The 18,238-nt window shown below is 38.3% G+C and overlaps 1 protein-coding gene and 1 long non-coding RNA gene across 10 annotated transcripts in view; both read right to left on the reverse strand.

Annotated features, from left to right (window-relative positions):
• The window catches only part of LOC126635861 (uncharacterized), a 1,135,091-nt gene that overhangs the window by 272,083 nt on the left and 844,770 nt on the right, over positions 1–18,238 (reverse strand). The gene's annotated exons all lie outside the window — the stretch shown is intronic.
• The window catches only part of FHOD3 (formin homology 2 domain containing 3), a 387,674-nt gene that overhangs the window by 157,953 nt on the left and 211,483 nt on the right, over positions 1–18,238 (reverse strand). For all 9 annotated transcript variants that reach the window (XM_050307337.1, XM_050307354.1, XM_050307309.1 and 6 more), the window contains exon 6: positions 3,171–3,265. In XM_050307337.1, coding sequence (XP_050163294.1) covers positions 3,171–3,265 — 95 coding nt within the window. The remainder of the gene's footprint in view (positions 1–3,170; positions 3,266–18,238) is intronic.

Here is an 18,238-nt window from a genome sequence, read left to right on the forward strand (position 1 = left end):
AAAAAGAAACTCTCTTGCATGAATGTCCCACGAGAGCAACAAATGCCAAAAGGAAACTTGGTTGACACAGATATTTCCTATTTACATAACTTCTAGCTTATGTAAGATGGTTACAGCCTTGGCCCTGCCATAGCCGTCTCTTGCATGCCTACAGCAGTACACTGCTGACCTCAGTTATGTATTGAAGTTATCTGGAAGCCAACAGCATGTAACCATACACCCAAAATTAAGTACATACTTGAACGCTTTGTCAAACGGGGAAAGACCAATGAATTGCTACCTATATAACTAACGATAAAATAGTAGTAATGTACATTTAAATTGGGATTATGCTGCCAATGGTTTATGCCAGGTATGTATCAGCCACTGATGATCAGAAAGCAGTCTACAGCCAGCCCGTGAAAGCCCACTGGCACACACTGGTATGGTCACATATGGTTGGATGCATCTTGCAAAGGACCAGCAGTGGCCCTCAGAGCGTGGGATGTGCCGATAATGCTCTTCTCTTCTAACAGTATCGCAGAAGAATGGTACTGACGTCATCAAACTTCCAATCTAGCACCTACATAGCACCAATCTGCAACAAAAGGTTCTTTCTGTGCCCTATACAAAAGTATTACTAGGTGCATAAAGTGGCCTTGGAGCTGGGTACCAAAATTATAGCTCTTTCAGTGCTGAGCATGCCAGACCCTAAGGCCCTCTGCTGAATCTGTGTGCTGCAACAGACCAGTACATACAATAATACACTACTCAAAGTGAGCAAGGGTGACAGAGCCAGCAGCCCTATGCAAATAGAGCAGAGCAAGCAACCAGGGAAGGGTCAAAACCATTACAGAATTTGATTAAAAAAAAAGTAAAAAATATCTGTGGAACAGATTCAACAGCCTCCACTGCTAAGCATATTAAACATGGTCACAGCTTTTGAGAACTCAAGAAACCATGTGTTGCAGCTGTGGCAGCTGAATAACTATATTCCTCTTGAATCCTATTAGAGGGATTTGTCCCAAGACTTAATTGGCAATTTCACTGTTCATTTTTTGTTCAGCAGTATTAATGTATTTTTCATCATCTTTACTGTGGAGAAGGCACCAGCATACCAGGGCTGCAAATTAGGGTGTAGGTGCATTGCAAATTCCAGGGGTTCATTTTTCACAGAAAGTCAAAACCACCTTTAAGTGCATAATGCAGCTGTCCCACCACACTCTGACAGTAAGCCTACCATACCTTTGGTTAACTTCTGGCACACAGACAGGGACTTAGATCTCTTCCAAGACAGTCAAAGAATAATGAAAAAGCAACTTTGATGCTACCTGAAACCAAACTATTCAAAGCACATTGCCTGCATTCCTCAGCTGCAGGCACTGAGCCAGGACATGGAGATAATCATTCGGGCTACTGATGGGGGAGGGAGAAAGGAGCTTAAGGACCCAAGAGCTGAAGTATTTGGGGTAAAAAAATCTAGACAGAATTTAATCTGTAAGGTAGCAATACAGGTATGTTTCTCTCCCATCCCACTCCCATTAGGTGCATTAGAGAACAAAAATAATTATAAGTATTTTTTCTTTTTTTGCTTTTTTATCTGTTCCACAGAAAATGAGGATCTATACCAAGCAAAGTATTTCTCTCTCATCTTGCACTGCTTTTCCAACTGTGGCAAATATTCCCTGTTTCAAGAGGACAAACAGCCCAGCACAGTGCCCAGACAACAGCAGAATGTTTTCCATGGGGGAAAAGTTTCTCCTCATTGTCTCCCAATCACGAACCATGCCCTTCAAGCCTGAGATTTGATAACTATAATTCTCTTACTTTTACTTATCTACCAGTATAGGTATGTCAACCCAAGATCATCAGTTCTTTCAATACTGTAGCATCTGTTCTTTGACTTAATAATCTGTTGCAGCAGTGAAGCTTGCACATTGCAAAAAAACATTCTGCAGTGGTTAAAAAAAGACCCCTGGGATGTCAAGCTCTTTCTCCCTGAGTTATGAAAGCTATCAGGGGAAAAGGGGAAAACAGCAGAATCTCTGTGTCACTACAGTATCCATCAGCAACTTTCTGTGACGCACACACTTGAGGAAACATTCCTGGAAATCTCTTAGTAACTATAACATGGACTTAACTCGACCAACTACAGCAACTTTTGAGTTGTTAACACTAACTACCATACTGTGTTTCAGGTATTGTGTCATACAGATCTATCTATGTACAGGTCTACATGGCAAAAGCAGCAGCAGTCCCTGGTAGGCCTTAATAAACTTCCTAAAGCTGGACAGCCAACAGACTGGAAAACTGTATTTGGAATTTACCTACCCTATGGCCCCTCAGGGTGGCACATCTGTGTTCTGCTTCCTTTTCAAATTCTAGCAAAGATGGCCTTAAAGGTGGATTGTGCACTAAATAAATCACTATTCCATTGGATAAAACCAACTCAAGCAGAATACATTCTGCCTTTCAGCTTTTGTCTCATATGTAGGCACCAAGAAAGAATACCCTGTACGTAAGTACCAGACTTTGTCTTCTAGGGCTCTTCAGGCACAAGAAAACTTGACATTAGGAGTCATTTCTTTACCAAGGGTGGTCAAACACTTGAACAGGCTTACTAGAAAGGTGGACAATGTCCGAAACATGTCAATGTTTAAGAGGCATTTGGACAATGCCCTTCATAAAGTGGTCAGGCATTTGAACCAGATGATTGCTGTAGGCAACTACTGTATTCTAGTTTAAGAAGGAAGTCACTCTGAATTGTCCTACCCCAGTGCTCAGCAAAGTTGAGCAGTGTACAGTGGTGAGTAGAAAAGGAATTGCATTCATAGTATAGAATGGGGAAATAAAAATACCCCAAAAAGTGCTTCCAAAGAATGTCTTGGGAACTGCAACTAGAAGACTAAAAGAATCTCTCCATAATAAAGTGCAATGGCAGCACAGAGAGTAACAAGAGTATCTTTGGTATTTTTGCTCTTAAGAGCAGAGTATGTGCCAACAAACAAGTATAAAAACAGTAGAAAAGAAGTAACAGCTCAGTGTGACCTGGTTTCCATGCAGAGTGTTATGTAACATTTTAGAACCTAACATGCAGTCCCCTTATACCCCAAAAACATACATAATACAAACAAAATGCATTTAAAGAACAACAGAACCATATAAAATGAGAATTTTGGAGAGTGCCTTACCTTTGACCCAATAAGTGTGTATAGCCATTGGATAGTTTCATTATGATTTATTACTCCATTCATGCCATCAACATAGAGCATTATCTGGCCCAAAGCTATTGTAAAGAAAAGAGAGAAAATATAGTCAGAACTTGTGAGCACTTTTTTTAATTCTAAGCACTGCTAGCAATTTTCTGTAAGTAGGGTTTTCCAGAGATGTGGGGAGCTCAAATAATAAAAGATATATTGGGCAAGACTGTGCTGAACAAAATCCTGGGAAACTGCACTAACTTTACTGACTTAATCTGGACAATATAAGTGTGAATGTCATCCCCCTGTTCCTTTCTAGAAGATGCCACATTTTATGGTCCCCAAGTCTGCAAACAGTACTCTTGGTGTCACAATGGTTCCATCAGCTACAGTGCTTTATATATTGTGATCCAAGACTTTAACCATTTGTTTCAGCACTATATAATGTTTTGAATTAGCATATTTCAATTGACTGTTTCAGAGAATTCCAATAATATGACATTAAAGCTGGGTAATTAACATCAATAAAGACATCAGATATTCACCACTGCACAGGGCACTCTTGCAAATGAGTTTTACATTTTAGTGAGAAAATACAAAAAACAATGCATGTTTATAACAAAGAAGTATCTTTAATAATTTATTCTAAAGTATATACAGCAGAATTTCAAAATATGCTACTAAAATACTTCGTAACAGTAATTCCATAGTTTGCAATCCTGATAATATGAGAGTTTTGAGAAACAACAGCTATTAAATCTTTTTTGACTGATAAGGACAGACATTTTCTATAAGGATTATGAAAAGTGAATTAGTAAAATTCATCTATCATCTTCAAAAGTTTCCACTGTTAGATCTGCTTTATAGCAGGAGATCAAAAGCACAGTGGGATGAAAAAGAAATCACTGATGTAGCACCTTTCAGCACAGCCTGCTGGCATAACAACTCGATTATCTAACGCACAACCTGATGAGCTCCTAGTACACTGCTTAACGGGGGCTAAAATGAAAAAAACCCCAAACCACAGGGTTAGGAAAGTTATGACACTATTAACCTCCCAAACTCATTCTGAATGTTAGCTAACTTTTGCACAGGTTGTGCACAGTGCAGCATCATTTACCCCGAGGGCAGATTTTCAAAGACATGAACGCCAGACAAGCACTTACGTACCCCTATACCTAAGCAGCTAACATTCATTTTCACATTGTTTCTTCCTTTTTTCTTTGCTCTAGTTGGTTGTTTTACAGTTAAAAACCTGAGGTACTAGTTTTAGGTACTTATATTCTCTATCTAATCTATCACACTAGAAGCAAAGTCACACTACATGACCAAGGAGGATTGAGAAAAAGCCAGCAAGGGGTTTACGGCACAGAGATGACACATCCCTTAGGCAGGCTGCACTGTCACTGGGGTATGCCCCTCACTCTCTGCTCCTCCTCTCCAGGAAGCAATCATTCCCCACCCTCTGAAGAAGTGCCTCTCAGGTGAATAAAGCCAGGTGGGAGGGACACAGGCCCAAGTGTTATGCAAAATAAAAGGTGTAAGTCAGTCAGTAAAATGAGATATGAATTACACTGCCTGAATAAATGGCTGCTTTGAAGCATTTCTTGCAGGTAGAGGAAATGTTGCTATTCCAGCAGTAATCAGAGAAAGGTTCTTAATTCTTGTTTTTACTTCCTTACAATGCTAAAAAGATTTGGCACTGGATCAGGATGAGATCCAGTCATGATAAGGTCACCAAAACCATTTTTTTAATTCCCTTGCAAATTATTTGGTGGGGGTGAAGGGATTTAATTTGAATCTGAAACAAATGTGAAACAAATTTCACTCTTGGCGCATGCTTTCCAAACTAATATGGAAATCAAAGACAGCAAGAAGTCTGCTTTTAAAGGGAAAACAAGCACACAGTACAAAATAACTCCACTGCTTATACTTAAGACCAATTAGACTGGATGGCTAAGTGAGGTCTGGCATGCAGTAGTCTTCAGCCTCTTAGATGAGACTATTCATAATAGTAACAGGTTAAGGCAAATTAGTAGACTCTAGAAACAACTAAAAAAATGTTTTGGGATTCCTGAAAATATTCATTTGCTGCCACTAATCTTGCTAAACTTGTTCCCTTCAACCCCTCCCATTACCTTATTTTTATTTTATTTTGGTTTGATTTGGTTTTGATGCTACCCTAGGTATATGGTAGTATCCGTATCTTTTCAGAAACAGAATGGGTCTTCAGGATATTGGTGAAAAATCAGTAACACAAGAAAAACAAGAGTACTGCTGCTGCTTGAACAAGTGGTTAGTAAGTTTCCCAGGGCAAAGAATTAAAAAGGATGCCATGAAATGACCAAGATGAAAACAGGTTTGCTATAGAGTCATGATGTCCACAAACAAGTCATGTCTCGAGTAATTATCTGCCACACATGAAGCTACCAGCTACTGCCAACACCTTGGTGTGGACCTTCATACTGCTATTTCCTGTCTTCAGGGCTCAGAAAAATGAAAGACAAGATGGGCAGGGTTGAGGAGAAATCTCTTTTCATTATGAGGTAGCGTAAGACAGGGAGAATCTGTATGTACTTTGTACAAAGCTGATGCCCCATAAATTCTTAGGAAAGGAATTTCACAAGACCTAAAGGAAGGAGAATGTTAGTTTTCATACCACATAAACTGTCTGTGCTGAGGAAGAAAAGGTAATACCTTCACCATAACCACATAACACAGGCAACATGGAAGACACCACCAAAAACACCAGTGTAGGAGCAGGATGGTGGACTGGAAGTCCTTGGGCCCTCCCAGGGCTTCAGTCTGGCTGAGTAGGGCACAGCAGTTCGGCACTAAATGGAGACTGACTGACCACAGAGAACTCTGCACCATTTTACATTCTTTGCAGCTTTTCTACCTAATTGACAGCTCACCTCCCAGCCTATGACCATAGATGCTGAAAATGGCTGCAGCAAAAGTGCAAACTCCACATGCCCAGAGTGCTCACACACCCACTGCCAACATGCAGGGCCTCCTCAGGGAAGGGTAGGCTAATTTGCAAGGCAGTTTGGAAGGCCAATCTAGTCCAAAATAATTTAAATTCTCATATGTATGTGCCTTTAATCAAACTTTTTTTTTTCTTTCCCTGAAAAACGAGGAGGCTATTTAATCCATTTAATCTCATCCCTCAGCTAACTGGAATTCTTTTTGGAAGTATATCAACAACCTACTTGCATTAGGAAAGTTTGCTATTGTGCAATAAGGGGCTGAGAGAGTGGGGTTTAAATACGGAGCAGACTTAATTTGGAATTTCTTTGTTCCCACTACGCTTGTCAAACCCTTAATCTTATGTGAAAGTAGTGTGTGACTTTACCCATAGCTATTTTCAAGTGGAAAATTGTTGGATTTCTAAGGAAAGGCTTAGGTTGGAAAAGGACAGACCAGACAGAAAGTTCATAGATTTTTGTGAAATAAGAGGTTTAAGAAAGCCCCTAAAAACCTGCCAGTATTGGCACCGACACTCTCCTGGGATATTTCCTACATAAAGGTAACAGGACCAAAGGGGAAAAGCTCTAGCACAAAACATCATCCCAATGAACATCACCTATTAAAGTCTGGTTTTCCCACCCAGAGCGGCAAAAGTTTCAAAGCTGTCCCTTGCCCACACACCTGCTTTTCCAGTATGCTCTATTTGCTTCACATTTTAACACAAGAATAGCTCAGAGAAAACTACATCACTGAATGAGCAAAAAAACCTGTTTTCTTACAGTTTCCTGTGAGTCAAACCACCATTCATCATGTCAAGGATTATGGCAGGGATACACCCTGTGATTGCATTTGTTTCCAACAGTCTAAGCAAAGGTGGAGGGTGAAACAGGCCAAAGACAGAATTTGTCACTACAAGTTTCAGTTCCCAAGGAAGCTTCTGGCCCAAGTTCATCAGGCACTTCTTAACCAGCAGCTGTGGTACATGTAATGTGCTGCATACGACAACAGGCGGGTGTGTACAACAGGCAGAACTGTGATGAAACTAATGGGGAAGAACCAGCTGCTAAAATTCATCTTTTCATTGCTAGCTAAAATCTTATCATCATCAATGAGAAATTAAGGGTCTGTGTGATTGCATTCACTCCATTTGAAAACAGATTACTAGTTTGTGTTCACTATCCTGGGCACCAAGAAGGCATGCTGCATCAAAATACACATCATAATCAAGAGAAAAAATTCCGTATATGTCTAGTGAGGGATCCCAGAAAGGAGATAATAGAGGTAATTAATATACTATTACCAAGCGCTAGGTGGTAATTCTGAAGAAAACAACCATACATCAAATTTCTTTCTTTGTGTTTCCTCATTAGAGAGAGGAAAGATCTCAGCTATCAAGTGGGACTGGCCTGAGCACAAAATCTTTAACTCAACTCAGTTCCAACATGCTGGATGCCAGAAACTTCTACTTGTGCTTGTAGCACATTCCCAGTGTGCTAGCATGCACACCTCAGGGTGGAACACGTCATTTCCGTAATATTCAAGGATATTAGAGAGTGTTTTCCCTGATGACAAACCATTATTAAATACAACTTCTGTACCATCCAGCTACTTGAAAATTAACAAAATCACAGCAGAGCTCCTTGCTTCTGAGAGGTGACATGAGATAAAACAGATGACCTGGACTCTCCTCTACTTCTGAAACTGATCTTGCAAAGCAATACTGTGAAAAACCTTATAACTCACGCTCATTCCACAGGGCTAGAACAAGCTTAAATTTGTACATTTGGGGGTTGGTTTTATTTTTTCTTCTCTTACTATTTGTATGGGTTGGTTTTAGCTTCAGTGCAAAATCTGCTGTTTATACAGCCATTCCTATTCCTTTAATCCTGTTGAAGGTATCTGTAATGTCATCTAGGAAGATAAAAACGATCTTGTTCCTGGCCACAAATGCAAGAATATTTTGTTTCTTATCAAAGTTTCTTTAAATCCCAAATATTTCCTTAATCTTGTCTTTTTACCCTCTGCTTATTTGTTTTTTCTATTATAATATACATCATGGTTGAAACATGCTAAGGAACTAATTTTCAGAACTCCCTTATTAACCATGTACTGAACTTGTACCAAACAAGAACTGAACTTTCTCACAAAAAAAAAATCACACTGCAAAACTAATGTTATGAACCAAAGCTGCAAAAGCAGTTCTGTACAGATGTATTATGTTGCTAATGTACATCAAAAGTTCTTATGCTAGCTAATACTATTTAAAGTTTAACTTTTAGTCTTAAGCACTTTGGAAACTTCTGCAAACTAGTTGCAGACCTAAAATGCTATGTAAAGATCAAGTCTTTTGCAGAGACAATGGATTTCCAGATCAAACTTAATCTTCATTGTTCCCTCCATCTGCTTTAACAGATAATCTATAAAGACACAATAAAAATCATCTGGTTTTCTAATGCTGAAAAATTAGTTAAAAAAGTGACAACCATAATTTTACCCTGGATTGCAGACTCAAGGGGGGCTGCCATCCAGAGCTCAACACTTGGGCAAAGCCAAACAAACCAGGAAGGCTGGATATACCACTCTCCTATGCAATCAATACACCTTTCTGCAGCATGCTTGGGCCCTGCGATGTAAGTCCATGCTCAACACTGGGTTCTTAAACAGCGCAGCCTACCAACAATTTCCACCATCCACAAAAGCCCAGAGAAAATACTGGAAAAGATTTATAACCCTGATAGTTCTGGCACAACACAACACCTTTAGATGTGTTGTTATTATTATTATTATGTTGTACTTAATCGTCCGTCTTTAACAATAACCTTAGTTTTGGTGAGACCCAGAGGCCGCGAGCAAAAGAAATGCTTTCATTTGCTGATTAATACAGGAAAATGAAGGGGAACAGGATGCTAGCTCCAGACTTGGAACAGAGTTTCCATCAAGCAGGAATCTGGGAAATCATGTCAAAGTTTTGAAGCCTCGATGATATTTACACTTATTTGTGCCATTTTTGGTCCTCAGAAACTGGATGTTGATAACACCTTGGCAATAAAGCAGGTGTAGGAAACAGAGAGCATTTATTAGCCTAATTTCAAAGCAGGTTGTGACTGTGCTTTTGTGGGGGAGAGGGAGTAGCAAATCTCCTCTCTAGCACTGTTTCTGTACTGGGAAAGGCACCAGCATGGTCAGTGCCTCCACACCTCCCTAATCTGAGGCTCCCTAACTAGAAGGGCTGCAGTTACCACTTCAATCTCACACACACATCTCCTTCCCTAAAGCCTACTTCCAAATGGTTCTCAGTGTCCCCAAGGTTCAAGTGAAGAGAAATGCTGCCCTGCCCCATAGTATTACAAACACATGGAAAGTCCAGAACTGCAGAAACCTTTTACAGAGGAATTTTCTTGTCTCCATGTTTCCTCTGCCACCCTTTTCCTCTGGTGTTTCTGCCTTTAAAAAACAGTACACAGCAAAATCAAAGGGGATACAGCACCTTTAATCAGTTCACGTTTCATCAAAAACTGGTGCTTTCTACATACCATGTAACATCTGTGGCAGTGCCCACCAAAGCCAAAGAAGCACATCAGAGTTGCTCCTCTTCCAGTATTTCTTATTTCTTAAAATTTACTCAGATGTAAAGAAAGAATAGACTCTCACTTGACTATGTCAGCAGTTAAACTGCTGAAAGCCTTTTCATATGAACTGAAATCTTACTTACATATATGTACTTTTTAAGTATTAAAAAGATTTGCATTAGTCATAATTGTTTTAATCATTATTTTATGTTGCAGCACTCACACTTTAAATACACTATATTCTAGCATGCTTTACAAGATTAATAACACAGCAAAGTACAATAAGCTGAGTAAAGCTTATACAGCAATAGGTAGAAACATTTCCTCGTGAAAAAAAAATTAAAATACATTATTAATAAGTAAGTCAATCTCAGAATTAGACTGCTATTTTGAAAGCTGACTAGAAGCATGGAATAATGAAAGAAAGAAAAAAAGAAGATAAAAGAAAGAATTAATGAAGGAAGGAAGAAAAAGAGAAAAAAAAGACAAAAGAAAACAAAAGGTTAACTAGATGGCTTTGAAAGATGTCCATTAACACTCAGTGCTTCATGAAGCAATACTCCTTTGTAAAAAGAGAATGTGTAGTATCCCTTAATTAAGATGACATTATAAGGCATGCATATAAAGAACTGAATTAAAGCAGCTGCTTCTTAATGGAATCAGTATTGCCTGTAGCACTGAATAACGTTCTTCCAATTTGTGTATGAAGTTACATGTTTTTCTTAGGAATTGAGATTTAGAGTTTTGAAGGATTTTCTGACGAGACTTCCCCACTGGGCCTCAGAATTTAAATTCTGAGGGAGCAGGACATGATGACGAGATTGCCAGATTTTCTTGTACTGAGTATTGATGTTGCAGCAAATGAGACGTGCTTTGGGTTAAGGACAGAAATTAAGACCTGTTTAAGGATTAGGTGTCTTATCTGTTTCAGAAAAGACTTTGAATGTATTTTAAACTTTTCATAATGGATTTATCATGCTTAGGCATCCAAGTGCTTTATAGCAACAGTAAATTTGAATCAGGCTGAATGGCACCTCTAGAGACTCCCTAGACCAACCCCTTGCTCAAACCAAGGAAATCCAGAGCAGGTTGTTTATGACTCTGTCCAGCTGGGTGTTGAATTTAGCTCCAGAGGTGGCAACTGCACAACTTCTTTGGGCAATCTGTGCCAATGCTCAGACACCCTAACAGGTTTTTTATTTGGTTTTTAAGTTTAAATCAAATTTCCTGTATTTCAGCTAGTGTCCATGTCAGGCGTCTTGTCCTTTTATTATGCACAACTGAAGTCTGTCTCTGTCTTTACTGTCTCCAATCATATATGTAGTCTCTTTCATAATATTTAAATTGAATTAAACTGAAGATAAACTAAAGATTAATCCATAGTCAAGAAACAAAAACCTACATACTAAGCTAGAAGTCAGGGAAAAAAAAAGTAACTTCAATTTAAGATTAAACTAGAGAAATTCAGTTTAGAAGTGACACTTTAGCCCTTCTTTTTGTGAGTTAATTGAGTAATTTAGTCTGGCAATGTGCTAGATGTGATGGATTTCAAGGCCTTTCCCTCTCCATTAATCATCATGAACATAAGCCTTCTGTCTGTGTAAACAATACTAATCCTGACTTTGAAGGTACAAAGAGTGAAACACAAACTAACCTTTGCAGAATGGAAAAGATAATTTCTGCAGCTCCCTTTCTTGAACTCCTCAGACACCTATTTACCCTGCACAAAGAAAGGTCCTGCAGGTGCAAGCTGTCTTTTATCAATCATTATCAGTTACATACAGCACATCAGTTTGGAATTCCAGCATCTGCTTTACATGCCGAAAAGCTAAGATTTGAGAATGAACTCAGCATTTGGACTGGGAAACACCATAGAGTCAGAAGTGTTCAGAATAAAATCCTATCAAGACTCAGTCTTAGTAAAAAAAACAGCTTATTTTGATTGTCAGACTCTGTGTTGTTTTGCACCTGGGGCAGAGAAACCCCAAGGGAGTACATGGAACAATTTTTTTATTATTATTATATATCAGTATAATATATACATCTTTGTTGACTTCAGTCAGGCACTTTTGACAGTGACTGTCTTGAAGTTCCTGCCCTCTCTGGAAAGTAAGGAAGTGTGACACAAGTGGGCTGTTTAACAAATGGACTAACACTAGAGCAAAAAAGGACATCTGGTAGGGTGAAAGTGATACTGAACATTTTTAGTCATCAACAGTATTTCTTCTTAGTACAACAGTAAACCTTCCAGAATGAAACCTGTTGGTTTTGAAGTGAACTAATGATAGATTCTTACTGACATATTTTTTCCTCATTTTCTCTTGGGGGGAAAAAAAAAAAAAAAAAAAGCGCCACAACTTCCTAATATTTTCGTTCTTCCTAAATAAAAACAAAGATTCTCAGGGAAGTAAAAAGAGGAAAAACAACAATTCCTAGCATTAGTGTATTCCTTTTCTTTAGAGGAATATAGTAATACATTCCTATACTAATATGCAATAGTCATATGTTCATTTAATTCCTCTTATTAGAGGAACATTGTTGTATTCCACTTATTACAGGAGTACTAGAGGAATATATTCTTGCATTTTATTCTTATTATTAGAGGCTTAGAAGGAAAAAAAAAGACACACTCCTGTGCCAGTTGAAACTTCAAACATTGTTCCGCTGCATAGACATCAGCACAGTCTTTGTAAAGCCCAACACTGATCAGTGATTTCTTGTAGTAACATGTTGTAGCTAGCATAGAACCACAGAATGGCTTGGGCTGGAAGAGATCTTAAAGATCATCTAGTTCCAATCCCCCTGCCATGGACAGGGATGCCTTCCACCAGATCATGAGTGCTAATGTTTCCCACAATTGTAGTTCCTTGTTTTCTAAGCTCAACTTCATTCTCCAAGGTGCAGCCCTGGGCAGGTAAACATGGTTTCAGTCTGGCATCCTGGAATAATAGCATTGCAACTGGTATGGTAACTAAATACACTGAAACTAGTGTTTGGCCAAGAGGCTTACAAAGAATCATAATGATTTCCATGGACATATGAAGTTATTCTGCTCGTCAAAAGCCAAAAGCCAGTCTACAAAATTCATTTATTTGTGGTATTTGCCCAATAAGCCTGAACCTCTAAAATGATTAACACTATATTCCTGAAGAACAGAAAAAAAAGATGAATGGAAATCACTGAAAACAGTAATTCTACCACTGGTGTTTCACATCCCTTCTCATAGAGGGTTTTGCAGGAAACAAGGTTTGCTGCCAAAAGCGACCCTTAGGAAGCCATCTAGTTTTCAGTTAAATTCAAACACTGTTTATTCTAGTCATTAATTTAAGGTGTGCTTGGGGAATACCATGGAAGAGATATACTGAGAACAAAAACACAAGTAAACTTCTCCAGCTATACTCTTTCTATATAAAGCTGTTTTCTTAATCCTCACAAAGTTCCTTCACATGCCAACGTATTCCAAACACTGTTCCCTCTTCTTCCAAAACGAGGGACTGCGTGTGAAAAAGTTACGAAATAAAAGAAAGATTATTTTCGGAAGCACTACAAGATATCACTTTTAGTATTTCTCAATACTTGTTGCTTAAGTGACAACACCTACATGATTTTAGACAAGACCAAAACTTCCTATAAAGGGATGCATTGGTGTTCTTCTTCCTAACAGACAGGAATGTAACAAGTGAACAGACAGCACAGATGTATTAAGATCATTCTGGGACACTTGAGCAGTGTTTGAAATGTTAGCAGCAAAAAAAATACAGAAGCCTTGCATTTTAAAATTACACTTTTCAATATAAACTTAAGCTTTCTTCAATGCTTTTGTCATCTTAAACCAGCTGATTTAAAGGGCACTGTAAAGGAGCATAGAAAATCACATTTTCCTCAACTATATTCCAAACCATCCCAAATCCTTGATGAATAGTACATTAAAAGCTTCCTCCCCTCCTCAGGAAGGATTGACTTAAGAGCAGAAATCAGTAGGATAAATAAAACCCCACTATGCTTTAAATTCAGTAACTAAATTAAAATAGTTCTTAAGCGAAGTGGGAGAAGAAAGTATGTCTGTTCAAAGCGAAGACAAGACTGGATGTAGGGCTTCCTTGCAGTATTCCAGCCTCTTCACCCTTGTGTGTTGGCTAAAAAAGAACCAAATCAAACAGCCTGAAAATAAAAGCTGATTGAATCAAGATCTGTCTTTTCTCTACTGAGGGATGCATCCCAACATCAAATGATTTTACAAAAAAAAAATGCATCTGTGACTTTTAATTCACTAAACTGCCTTAAAACAAACAGTGAGTATATCTTTCTAATTTTCTTCACTGTAATTACACTGTGACAGACACTAAAACTAAATTCTTACTATATTTTTCAGATATTTATCGCTCTTCAGCATGCTCAGCCTGTCTCTAACATTTCAGATAGACTCCACCCTGCAGTAATGTGCATGCCAATAAAGAATTCACTTTCATCTCTTGAATTTATGCTTGTTAAGGCAAATTAATGAAAGACTTTATTCTTTAACTACTGGCTAAACAAAGCCAAAGTCAGCACTAGAAAGCAAACCAATACAACACTTCATTAAATGTGCTTTTTATTTCTTTTTGTTTCAAGTATGTCTGCTGCTATGTGAAATTTGGGGTTATACAGTCTCCTTTCAAACCTCACAGTAAAGAATGTGCTCAAGTCACAAGTTCATATTCCCCATTTGAAGTGGACCTGAGAAAGGTGCAGGGAAGAGATATAATTACAAATCCCTTTAAGTACAGAACTCACACTCTTCCAAAATGTTGATTGAAAGTGCTGTTTCGTGTCTCTGCTCATTCATCTCAGATAATGAGCAAAGATTCCTTCCAAATTAACAGTAATTCTCTTCTAATCCCTCTATTCTTTTTTTTTTTTCCTCTTCAGCATGGTGACAGTGAGAACTCCTTTGAATTCTCAATCCCACCTTATTGCAGCAATTCTTAAAGAGAAACATAGTGAAATCGTCAGTGTCATGCCCAGACTTTTCTCCTCTCTGAATTAATAGGTGGATAGCTAAGCAGAATTCACACCAATCCCATTTTTTCCCCTTCTTAAATTTCTCAGGCAAAAATATATTTACAAAAGTTTATTAAATCCTAATATGAATAAAAGAGATTCAAGAACAAAAGGAAAATATTTGGAGGCATAAACTTCATTTGACCTAAAAATGTAAGGTCTGTCATTGATAAACAGTTGCCACCTGTGGGGTGGTGGGGAAAGACAATCATATAATGGCTGAATAGGAAGATGAAGGTGCTGGATTTATTCAGGTTTGACCACCTCCATTTCTTATTTATCGGTAACTATGTAAATCAGAAATGCAGCTGAACAACCACATTTTATTTATAAAAAATATTTTTGGGTGATTTTATTCCATTTTGCTGATTACTCTACAATTCAGTGACCACAGCATTACTGGTAATCCTCATATGAACCAAACATATTTCTGTGATTGTATTGTTGGTCAGCACCCCATTAGCGGGAGTTACACAGGACTGTATGGATACAGGATACCAGGATAACATTAACACTGAATAAGATAGTGCAAAGACAATTTGGAGACAGGGGTGTTTTACAGCTCCTCGTGTTAGACAGGTTGGAACAAGGTTGCTGAGGTCTGCTCTGTGAGCATCAGGCTCCAAGTGGAAGCAGCTAAATTACTTCCAGACCCAAATCAGTTCTCCAAGTATGATGGACACTTCTGCACAACACTCCTCCAGTAAGTGATGTGGACTGAACCAAAACCATCTGTGCACAACTGGTGTAAAAGTCTATGCACCTATGGAATAATTAGTCCATGAACAAGACAAATCCATCACGGGCCATTAACGGTTTCTGGGTACTTAGAAAGAAGTTAAAAGAACACTAGGTGTACAAATTTCAAGCACTTGAAATTTCAAGAAATACCAGAATTAGGATTCCTATAGAGAACTTTATTCAGCCTACTTTGTGCATAACTTAAGTATGTCAAAATCAATTTCAAGACACATTATTTCTGAGCTTTGGAGTATTACCTCATTCAAAGCAAGTGCTGGAAAATACTGTCTAGAAAGCACTCCCTCTGTGTGTGTGTGTGTGGTCCTAGGAAATTTTTAGTGCAAATCTTCTGTGAAGACAGAATATTTCATCTCCTGCAGGATGATGTTCATCCATATAGTAAGTGTTTCACAGGTCTGAATTCATTTTCTGCACACCAATGAGGTAAAGAAACTGGGGTTTCCATTAGCTCTGGGTGTCACATCTAAGACACCTGATAATCTGATTTGTATTTGAGGTATTTGAGAATACTTTTGATATAATAGTACTTCAAATTTAGATTCAGCTCTGTGCAGCCTTATTTTCAGTGTCTGGAAAACTTGGCTTTACAAACATTATATTAATTTAAGAGTTGGGCTCGATGATCCTTGTGGATCCCTTCCAACTCAGAATATTCTGTGTGATCTGTGATTACCTTTTTTTGCTTAGTTGCTTGGCTTGTTTTGTTTTTGAGCTGGTATCCTTGTTTCATTTAAAAAATAAGAAAAGGGTGTGTGTAAAAAAAATCCTACATCGTGCATAAGTGAATGAAACTGCCAGGTGCATCATATTGCATTTTGCCATTTAATTTAACAGAATAAATACCTCTCCTAAGCAACAAACAAACCTACAAAACATCTCTGGTTTATAGTAGAAGTCACACTGTCAGAAGTTGCTTCCCCAGACATGATTTAAAAAGTTCAGGACATCATTGCAACAATACTTGGAGCTTGAAGAAGAAAGATATATTTCAGATGGACAATAATTCAGGTTGATATATCTAGAGTTACTTGGCAGACAAGTTTTGATATCCTTGAGCTTCCACAAAACACCACCTACATCCATTGTGCACAGCTTGGTCATTCCCTAATCTATTCTCTGGATATGGGACAACGTCTCTCTTTATCCCTGTTTCCTCAATAGCAGCACTGATGAAATGTCACAAGACTCCAAAACTTTCCTACCACCCTACTGAACTCTTAGAGAATGATGAGCACCCTGCTGCTCTTCACACCAAATTCTGGCAAGTGAAGATTAGGAGATGGGGAGAGATAACAGACCTCTGATCTGCTCTACGTCCATCGTTCCTCCAGGCTGCTGCTCCTATAGCCTCCCCCTTGTCCTGGAATGGCATCTTTAGCTCCAAGTACCTAGCCAAAAATCATTTCACCCTGTTTTGGGGCTGGTATCCTTATGCCTGGGAGAATGCTGCAAGCAGCAAGTGCTAACACTTCGATTATCATTACCATCCAGAACAACCTCTACTTGTAAAAAGAAAGGTTGTCAAACAAAATAGGGTCAATTTTGTGCCCACATAAAACTACACTATGAAAAGCATAACCCATGAAAGCGTTCTTGCTCTTCATGAAATCTAAAATCTATCTCTAGGATTCTTAATTTTGTTTCACAGTTGTAACTGGGAATGAGTTTTAAATAATCTCATCCCTTCTGACTGTTCAAGGCCAAAGGGCAGTCTTTCACTTTTCATACAAATTATGAAAAAGTAAAAAAATAAATAAAATATCTGAGTTGCTTTATTGGTGTATAAAATAAAGTGGATCTAAAATATACTCATTTTGATTCACTGCTTGAACCATAGAAATTTACGTTAGCACAAAGTGCAAAAGCAACAAAAAAGCTCAAGTCAGTAATTCACATCTTGCAGTTAAATAGCAGAAAAAAATAAATATAAACAATAGTTATCAGTTAAATAAGGACAGCCGCTAGCTACTATGTAAGAAAATCTCAGAGCTTGACAAAATCAACACTGCAGTACTATAGCTGATATAAACCTGTAAAAAATTATTTCACATTTGCATAATAAATAGTACTAAACTGTTTTACATCTTCACAATAAAGTGCTCAGGCTCCAAAATACCACTCTAAGTGAACCTCCAAGAGCTCCACTTTTGCGTATCAACTTGTGAAAGAGGTTCTAACTTGGTTACATAAATAGGTTGCCTATAATGGATCCAATCCAAGGGGTCTTACAAAAAGAAATAAAATATGAAGTGGAGAGAGAAAGAATCAACATTGCTGGTACAAGCACTAAAAAAATAAAGTCTGTTCTTTCCCGCCTTCCTTAATCTCATTTCAAGTTTAACATACAGAAAGACTCAGAGCCAGAATGCTTATCCAAACTACATAAATCTCTAGACAAACTGTGAAGACTATATGGCCCTGTCCCCATAAAACCTTGCAATTCTTCCTAATGCAGCTTTTCAGCTGGAAAGGCTAGTACAGAGCTAACTTTAAGCACCAAATTTTCAATCAGTCTTTCCATACCACATCTTTCCTTAGAAGGATGAATCTCCTTCCTTGCAATATGTTTATTAAACAAAATGGAAATGGAAACAAGCTCCCAAAACCCTACAGCAACTGGGTACCCCACACCGCTGCTGTGGCCGCCTCTGAGAAAGACCCAATTAATTCCCCTATTCCCTTCCTGAATTCCTGAGCGGGGTCAGAGGGAGGAAACAC

Source organism: Myiozetetes cayanensis, unplaced genomic scaffold (genome assembly GCF_022539395.1).
Source record: "Myiozetetes cayanensis isolate MyiCay16 unplaced genomic scaffold, myiCay2020 scf1, whole genome shotgun sequence".
NCBI classification, from domain to species: Eukaryota; Metazoa; Chordata; class Aves; order Passeriformes; family Tyrannidae; genus Myiozetetes; species Myiozetetes cayanensis.